Here is an 8,879-nt window from a genome sequence, read left to right as displayed (position 1 = left end):
TTCGAAACGTGCAACTTGCGAGTTTTTTTCGGCTTTGTTTTTGCTGCTTGTTGGATCAGGACTTAAAAGGTCAATGTTGATAGAAAAATTGGGAAGTTCTTCGCTAGTTTCTTCCATATTTTAAAGAGAAGGAAAATTGCACTGCAGCTCACAGGACAGCAACTCTGCAGCCAGTTAAAAGAAAAGCTCACGTCATCTTATTTACGCACGGGCGTGGGTAAATAAAGATTTTGTTCACAGCGGTTCAATAGGACTCGGATAGAGCAAGCACGCGCGCTATGTTATAATATTCCCTGACATGACATACTTACATTGCTCGCTGTTGAACAATTGTCATTTATTTTCTGAGGCTCGTAATTCAAGTTGAGATCCCAGGGAAAACAGCAAGACAAAGTTACATATTAAATGATTGGCCAAGAATGTGCTACTACCCCCTCCTTGGAATTGCGTTTTAATCAATGTGTCGAAAAGAAATATCATCTCCAGTGAGAACACTACACAAGTTTGTCATTGAAATGGTAATAATTGAAATGGGGGGCAGTGGAGATCATATAATCACTTTGGATTGTCACTTTCTCTCGACAATGAGGGGGCCATTTGACCTTGGGACTATTTGCTTCATCAACTAACGACATTTATTGAATTCCCCAAGTTCCCCACTCCAGACAGGAAAGGTTTAAATTCCACACCCCCAGGCATGAATAATAGTCAAATGCCTGGGGGGAAGGGGGGAGCCTGTGGGTTGTCCTGGGCAGGGGGGAACTCTTCCTCTGAGTCATTAATTCACAAACATTTACCTTAAGCACCTCCATAATTAACATTTATTCCACGAGCGCGCGTTGGATATGAGATGAGAGATAGCCAACGAGGCGCGTAGCGCCGAGTTTGCTATAATCACTTCATATCCTACAAGCGCGAGTGGAATAATTGTTTTATTAAAAAAAAAACGCCCCCAAAATATTAGACAAATCTTCTCGACTTTGTTTTGTAAGAAGAAACCGGATGTTACAATGTACAGATATTAGATTATGGTATATTGGCTCATATACCAAAATAGCTAAGCCAATAAAAAGTCTTGAATTGCATTATCCAATGATCCAGTTTTTAATAATTAATGATACTACACTTGTAATCTGCTGGAAAGTTTGAAACTTCTGGTTCAAATTCTCCACTCCACCTAAGCAAGGTTTAAATTCCCCACCCCCATGCATGAAAGATCATGGTCAAATGCCTGTCGGTTGCCTGGGGAGGAGGGGGGGAGGGAATGTTGAAGCTTCAAAATGATTGAAGCATTATTATGCTGCATTAACTTCTCTATTGAATAGATTCACTATCTGTTCTTTGAACAAGCAAGGTCCCATAGTCAACTTTCCAAATCATGGGACACAGGCAAACTGACAACAAGCAAAAAAATACTTGTCCTTGTCATACAAACAATTTCAATTTATGAGAACAAAAGAACAAATTTCCTAGATCTTGGTACAAGAAATTGGTAACTCAACACTCAAGTTTTAATTTTATTGACAAAGGCATGAACTACTAGCCATGTCCCTCTTAGCAGTTAAAAGACTGTTAGAGGGAGAATCCTCTGTGATTCTTCATACTCCTCTTCATGCTCTCACTGATAAAAAACGAGGTATGCAGTGTTTATTCAAGTAAAGGGTGCTGGATTAAGGGAATGTTTGGAGTGGATACTATGCAAGTTTGTTACTCACAAACAGGAACATGTCACTTCATTGACAAGTGTTTACTAATGATTATCACTTTTTCTTAACAATGAGGGCGCCATTTTCAATTCGATGACCTTTTGTAACCGTTCCTTTTTTCCAATGATTATTTTTAAATTAATTTTTTTCCTAACCTTTTGGTCTCTTAAAATAAACTTGCGTCAGAGTTAGAGTTGTTCTTCTTCAGTTTTTCATTTCTAGGTTTCTCTATGTGTTCAGTGACGGTAAAAAGACCGAAATGATCACTGGGCTTCTCGTCACCTCATTGCCAGCAATTCTCACTTCTTTTACTTGGAAGTCCGACAGTTTACTTAGAACGTGATCAAGGCGAGCTTGGTAACTCGTTGCATTCACAGTTCTTCCCGTCGGAGATTCTACGAATTGATAACCGAGGGGGGCATTGCGGTTTGCGGTTTTGGGTTTTTGGCTATCTTTTAGATCGGCTTTTCGGTTTTTGTGCCAAAAAACGTCGGTTTTTCGGTTTTGTCGTTAATTGCGCTTTGGTGGATTTTCCGTTTTCAGCCTTTGGTTTTCAGTTTTAGTCAAAATTTTGACGGGTACTCTGATTTGGTATCAGATGTGCCTTTTCGGTTTTTCATATTGGGGTTCCGGTTTCTCTTCGATCTTGGCAGGAGTTATACGCCTCTGCTGAACTCGAATAGCCGCGAAACCCATGTTGCTCCATTTGTAACCATAGTATCAGATCGATTAGGATTTTGACAACTGAGATGTGCAAATTTATCGGTTTAGACGGGTTTGCTTGCGGTTTTCGGTTTTGATCGCATTTTTTTGTGGTTTTGCGGTCTCTAATAGACCCCAATGCCCCCGTCATAACCAAGCATCAATTCATGGTGACGGCAACACAATATATCACCATCAACTTTATCCTCTATGTTCAAGTCTCCCATAATACAGATATTGTCGTAAGACGAGGTGATTTGAAATGCTTCTCTCAGCTGCTCTTCGCCACAAATCCAACATCTAAGGAAGGAACAGTGTTCTTTGTTTCTGCTAAAACAAGTCTACAATTTGCTTTTGAATTTGTATATGGATAATTTTTTCTCTTTCTCGACAGGATAGACACTCAAAATAATGGCGGGATACATTTCTTATTTTGCTTCACCTTGAGGAAGCAAGTGATAGCGGGAAAACCAGCGCTGTTCTCTTAGCACTGCCAGTTTTTCCAGCGTTTCCTCTTGAAATGCTATGATGTCTGGCTCGAGATCCTCTACAACTTCTCCTGAGGCTTCCCCTCTTTCTTGCATCTTTTCAGAAGAACGCCAAATGTTGTAAGTAAGCTTGCTTATTTTTGTTGACTCAGGAAATGATGCCGGAACAATGGTCTAAAGAGGAATTAAAAACAGCGCAAAGAACAAACAAAGCAGTAGCGAAAAGTAAAAGTAACAGACAAGGACCCCGAGCTCTCGGAAGAGTACACGTAAAATTAGCCATGTTTGTCTTAGTTTAGCTTGTAGCCAGAGTCCTGTGGTTGAGCATTAGTGCATGACCCGGTGTCATGTCACATTGTTCTGGATTACCCCCGAGTTTTGGGTATCCCCTCTGGGAAAAAGTGAATTAACAAGAGACTGGGGCAAGTCAGAATTAACTTTGCGAGAATTAACTTTGGATTACAACTTTCTGACGTCTGCAAGCAATTATTTTTTGTCTACGATAATAAAAAAGTATGCCATATTACTTGCTTCAGTATCTTGTTTATGCCACTTTTTAGCGTTATTGATATCTCCAAAGGGGATACCAAAACAGAAAACAGTAGTGTTTTTGGTACGGGGGTACCTAAAACTCGGGGATACCCAAAACACTGTGACACCGAAATAGACAAGTAAGTGAAGAGAAAACGGCCAAACCAATAAACGATCAAGGGCATTTGCCACATAACTTTAAGTGTTTTTAAATGGGGATTGCTCATTGAATTGAATATTTTGCAAATAGTCACTACTATCCTAAATGATGCAGCAGGTAGATGGCAATTTGTAATTATCTTTGCCAATTTCAGTATGAGGCTTTGATCCAAAATGCTTTAACCAGCTTTTTTTCTCCCTAATGACCTACTCTATCTAATAAATAGCTCCCACCAAAATTCACATACATTTTTGAACAAGCTTTGCAGAGCTTTTCCGTATTATTTGGGAAAACATTATTACACGAGCGTCCCTCCTGAGTCATGCTCAGTTGAAACACATCGTGTTCTCGTGCACTCATCTAGTTGTTACGGCTCGTAGTATTTCATTATCTCGTCCAAAGATCGTTTCCGTATAGTTGTATTTACTCTTTCTTCTCTTATCAAAGCCGGTAGTCTGTTGTGAATAGCAAGGGGGTACTTGTCTCCCTCGTGAGGCTTGAATCTAATAAGGACATCTAGTAACGAGTCACCAGTAAACCTTGGATGTGTGTCCACCGCTAAAGCTTGATACCTCTGCCGAAGAGCATGCGCAGAAGCCTTTGGTTGTCTTTGACGCGTAAAGAGCCCCTTAGTGTTAGTTGACATGATGTCATATGCTATAAAAATGTAGTATGGAGTTCTAGTTTAGATAAGAATAATTTTACCCTTATCTGAGTATTAACTGGTGAAATGCTGTTTGACACCTCACTGGATAATTGTCATATAAAAATGAAACAATAGTCAATCAATCTGCATGATTAAATCAATCTCATGGGCGTGGAGGAAGTACAAACGCAGATGTGTGCTAAGGAGGGATATCACTGTCCGAGGAAAGGGGAAGAAAGTGCTCAGCTGGTGTCTAACTATATAGTATTACGGAGCTTGTTAGGTTTTTCAGCCATTGACAAAACTCAATCTATTGCACTTACATTCTAGAACGTTGTAGTCTGTTAAAGTCCAGATCATTTCTCCAGCCAGAAATTCTTTCCTGAGGCGATCAAATACAGGGAAATATTGTTTCATTGTGTCGACCTGAGAGTAAGTTAATTGAAGGGTTAGATCTCCAGAGACAAAGCAACTCATTTTATTTTGAATTTTAATTCATCTTCGATTTTGAGACCTTCGTCTCGTGCTAGTACGTAAATAGCACTTTTGATGAGTGATACATGTGCGAGAAGGAAATCCGGATAAGATAATCCTCTCTACGCCACAAGAAGACACTTCCTGTATGATATGTAAGCAACCTCTGCCTCCTGAAGAGAATAGTTGTAAACTACTGAAAACCAACTTTTAAACGCTGGCATCGCTTTGGAAACATGACAAGAGTTTTTCAACCATCAGATCTAGAGTAGCGTTTACACTCATTGAACGCGCGGGAAATATGTAAAATTTCGCCTCTATTTCGTCAGTTCCCGCATGTATAGCATCGGTATTGGTTTGTTTGCACTTAACAGCTTCGTTTAAATAAGGTTTGTATGAATCTTCAACTACAGTTATGAAAGAAAATATCTGAAATGTCTACCTGATACTCTTCGGTATACAACACAGACGGTTTCTAAAGAAATGTAAAAGTAAACACAAAAATCATTTACAGAGAAAGCTTAACAAAGTCAGTCAACATAAAGGAAGCTGCAAATCCCCTTTAATAGGAATATCAGTGAGTTAAGACAAAGCTTTGCTAATAATATGGGACTGGTTGTAACGTGATATTTACTCCAAATACCGATTAGGCAATCAGTCACAGAAAGACTCATCAATTTTAGCGTTTATAGGCTACTGAACACAACAATTCAGCTTATCTGTTCCAAAAAGTTTGCCCTCATCGATCATCAAGTGAATAAACGGTAGTTACTGCTGCTGCCACACTCATAATTAAAATTTAATTTCGGTTGATTCGGTTTTTTATGTTACCTTGTGTCTCCCGGCAACAGCGTTGCTGCCATATTCGGCCATGAGAACTGGTTTACCAAATACATTATGTAAGCCACGCAGATCCTCCTCTAAAGACTTCGAAATCAGCGAGGGTTGGCCTGGGTACCAATACCAACCATAGTGACGATTAAAAGAAATGACGTCACAGAATTCAAGCTGTAAAAAAATAAAGAAAACAAGGAATAGGGTGAAGTCAGAGGGAAAATTTATCAGTTCGGAAAAAGGATAAATTAAGGGTGGAACTATCACTGGAAGTCCTCAGACATGAGAGAAGCCGAGACAATCAATGAATAGAGTCAGTGCAATTTAAAGAAGCACCAAACCTTGTACCACTAGCAAGCCTGCACCTAGAGCTGGTAGCCTTTTGTTTTCCACCTACACAAATATTCCGACCTGATGATTAACATGCAACCTTAAATTTCTCTCAACCTACCCCAGGGTCTTCCACCGTCATCAGCTTGTCATATGAAGAGGTGACATAGGTAACTGGCCGTTTCTGTAAATCCATCTCTCGTGTGAAGTCCATCATTCGCTTTAAATGAGCGTGAATGTTCCCACTGTGCATCGTAACTGAATGGCTTGCTACACACCACATCACTACAGATGGATGATTCTTATCCCGTTGTATTAACTCTGATAGCAAGTCAAGATGACGGTTGACTGCATGCTCTGATATGCGGTTTCTGGTTTGTTTATCAGTAAGATAAAACCAGTTAAGAGAAGGGCGTAATCTTTAGTGAAGTCAAAGCAATCAATGATAGTTTTCATGAAATTAAAAAAATGGGCAGCAGCACTGTTGCCGGAGACTCAAAGGAATATAACTGGAACACGTAACCAATGATATTCACTTATGTCACACGCCTGTGATATAGATGAAACCCCCCAAAGCAATGCAAATGTTGAAATACTCTCACAAATCGAGTTCATTCACGCCATTTACGAAAGAGGTCTCTTTATGTACTTCTGAGTAACATCAAACAAAGAACGAAATCAGTTATCAAACAGCTTGGGTGGTACTTCTTATTGAGGGAAATATTACATCATAGTTCATGAATGAGTTTCTTCGAGAGTACAGCAAATGCAACAGAGGAGAGGTTCCATTCACAGTAAGTGTGATCATGACTGTGTGCGTTGGAAGGGGGGGTGGGTGGGTTAAGGTTACTACGTACTGATATACTTCTTTGGTTCCCACAGTTGGGCTTTCGTTGATAACCATAATGCCGTATTTGTCTGCAAGCTCCAGAAGTTCCTCAGGTGGTGGGTGTTCACTTGTGCGGATAGAGTTGGCGCCAAACCACTGAATCAGATTAAAGTCTCTAATCAAGGTGGCGTAATCAAAACCTCGAGCACGAATCTGCAAGGAGAAGTCTAGAAATGCTCAGATATAATAATCTGTGACCTCTTTTCTTTACAGTAGAGTTTCAAATTGGCCAAAGAGCACTGTAAACTACAAGGTAACTCTTAGAACAAATAAACAAGGGGCTTACGTCACTATCCTGCCTTTTTCCAAACCCCTTAAAGTACAATGGGACATTGTTGATGAGGACCCTTGAGCCCTCTACGCGAATGGTCCTGAAGCCTACCGGAAGATTGTAGACATCATTAATTCCCTTATAAGACGTGATAACCTAAAAGGGAAGAGAAAAATCTCATAATCCTTACTGATCACACAGTGAATGTTGGAATAGATCGATTATGGAACATAGGGAACATCTTTCAGTGAGGCAAGGGATGAAAGTGCCATGAAAGGTCGTTAGTTATGTTATATAAGTGCTTGTATGATAAGGGGGCTCCTTATATAAGTGATTTTTTTCATTTTAGAAATGTACCGTATAGTTTGCGCGGGCTCAGTACAAGGCTAGATTTACCTCCTTTTAATCTTGAGTTTTTACATCGTTTTTTTTTCATTTTTAGCTAGTAAACTTTGGAATGCGCTACCCCCTAGACTCAGAGAATCTCAAGATATTGTTTCATTCAAGCGTTCTCTTAAAGCCCACGTGGCTTAGTGGTAGTGATTGTAAATATCGTTATTGTTAATAATGTTAATATTGTAACTTTTTATTGATAGCTCTTGTCTACGATCTTCGATCCTGTTTTTAGTTATTTAATAGATCTACTTATTATTTGTATTCTTACAGAAATTATGTTTTATTTCTAATTGTACATACACGTACACGTTTTGACGAGAACTTCTGTACTCCTAGGTGTCACGTGTTTAAATAAAGGATTGATTGATTGAGAATTCGATGTTGTAGATCGAAGAGGCTAGATTTAGAAAGGTAGTCGTAACCTAGAATTCGGGAGCTCTTTCTAGTTTCGTTGTTCAGGCAAGTTCTGGAAAGAGTCGGACGAACCTTCCTTGATGACGACATAGATGGCCGTCATAATACGATCCAGGTATGGCCCACTTGGAAATGTTGGGGAACGAAGATAAGAAAGTTTTTCTCGTTGTCAATCTCCGAAACTCAGATATGACCATAGATACACGTACAAGGAACCGCCTCCCGGTTAGCTCAATTGGTAGAGCGCCGGACTGTTGTGCGGGAGGTCGTGAGTTCAAATCCGGCCGGATCAACACTCAGGGTCTTTAAATAACTGAGAGGAAAGTGCTGCCTTTGTAATAATATCTGCAAATGGTTAGAATTTCTAGTGTTCTCGGATAGGGACGATAAATGGAGGTCCCGTCTCACAAGCCCTTGTATGTGATTAAAAAAAATTTGTGGGACATTAAAGAACCCACGCACTGTTCGAAAAGAGTAGGGCACGTAGTGCCTAGTGTTGTGGTCTATCTTTGTGTAGTGTCTACCAAATTGATGGGGGGGTACTGCGCCTTTGAATATTGTATAGAAAGGGCGCAATATAAATAAGGAATTCATTCATTCAAGAAATACTGTATGTGTGGGTGAAATGAATTTACCTTGAGATTATACAGATAGCCGGGCTCGTCACTCATACCCATGGGCCACCACAAGGTTGGGAAAAACACTTTGACCTTCCCACTAAACATCCCTTCTCCACCCGCAGATGACACCATCCTCCCCTTCCTGTCGAGCAGCTCATAGCTCATGGTAATGTCTTTTGATTTGACGTGATTGTAGGCTGCGACCTCTGTGACGAATTTGAGTATAGCTCTGGTGTAAGTGTGTTCCGTGAAGACAGATATATCTGTTAAATGCACTTCTGCAGGGGTGGTGTAGAGTTTTACAGAGCCGTGGATTCCGGCGAAGTCCACTTCTGTCGACTGATCACTTGTTGAATCGCAGTAACTTGAGCTAAGGAAGAAAGACATTGATTATTTTCTGGGTTTGGCGGCATGAATT

General features: G+C 40.1%; 1 protein-coding gene and 1 pseudogene across 3 annotated transcripts in view; both read right to left on the bottom strand.

The window, feature by feature from the left end:
• Positions 1–960: 960 nt before the first annotated feature.
• LOC148717249 (uncharacterized) lies at positions 961–3,473 on the bottom strand (annotated as a pseudogene).
• A 122-nt stretch (positions 3,474–3,595) lies between these two features.
• The window catches only part of LOC111345370 (beta-glucuronidase), a 20,828-nt gene continuing 15,544 nt past the window's right edge, over positions 3,596–8,879 (bottom strand). For 2 of the 3 annotated variants that reach the window (XM_088742594.1, XM_022952656.2), the window contains 8 exons: positions 8,477–8,831; positions 7,047–7,187; positions 6,729–6,913; positions 5,993–6,242; positions 5,539–5,715; positions 5,150–5,182; positions 4,557–4,659; positions 3,596–4,244 (listed from right to left, as the gene is read on the bottom strand). In XM_088742594.1, the coding sequence (XP_088598720.1) occupies positions 3,955–4,244; positions 4,557–4,659; positions 5,150–5,182; positions 5,539–5,715; positions 5,993–6,242; positions 6,729–6,913; positions 7,047–7,187; positions 8,477–8,831 (1,534 nt within the window). In that variant the 3' untranslated portion in view covers positions 3,596–3,954. The remainder of the gene's footprint in view (positions 4,245–4,556; positions 4,660–5,149; positions 5,183–5,538; positions 5,716–5,992; positions 6,243–6,728; positions 6,914–7,046; positions 7,188–8,476; positions 8,832–8,879) is intronic. The other variant, XM_088742595.1, reaches the window with a different exon arrangement.

Source organism: Stylophora pistillata, chromosome 13, assembly GCF_964205215.1.
Source record: "Stylophora pistillata chromosome 13, jaStyPist1.2, whole genome shotgun sequence".
NCBI classification, from domain to species: Eukaryota; Metazoa; Cnidaria; class Anthozoa; order Scleractinia; family Pocilloporidae; genus Stylophora; species Stylophora pistillata.
The sequence above is the reverse complement of the archived record's forward strand: the minus strand, read 5'-3'. Positions and strand labels throughout refer to the sequence as shown.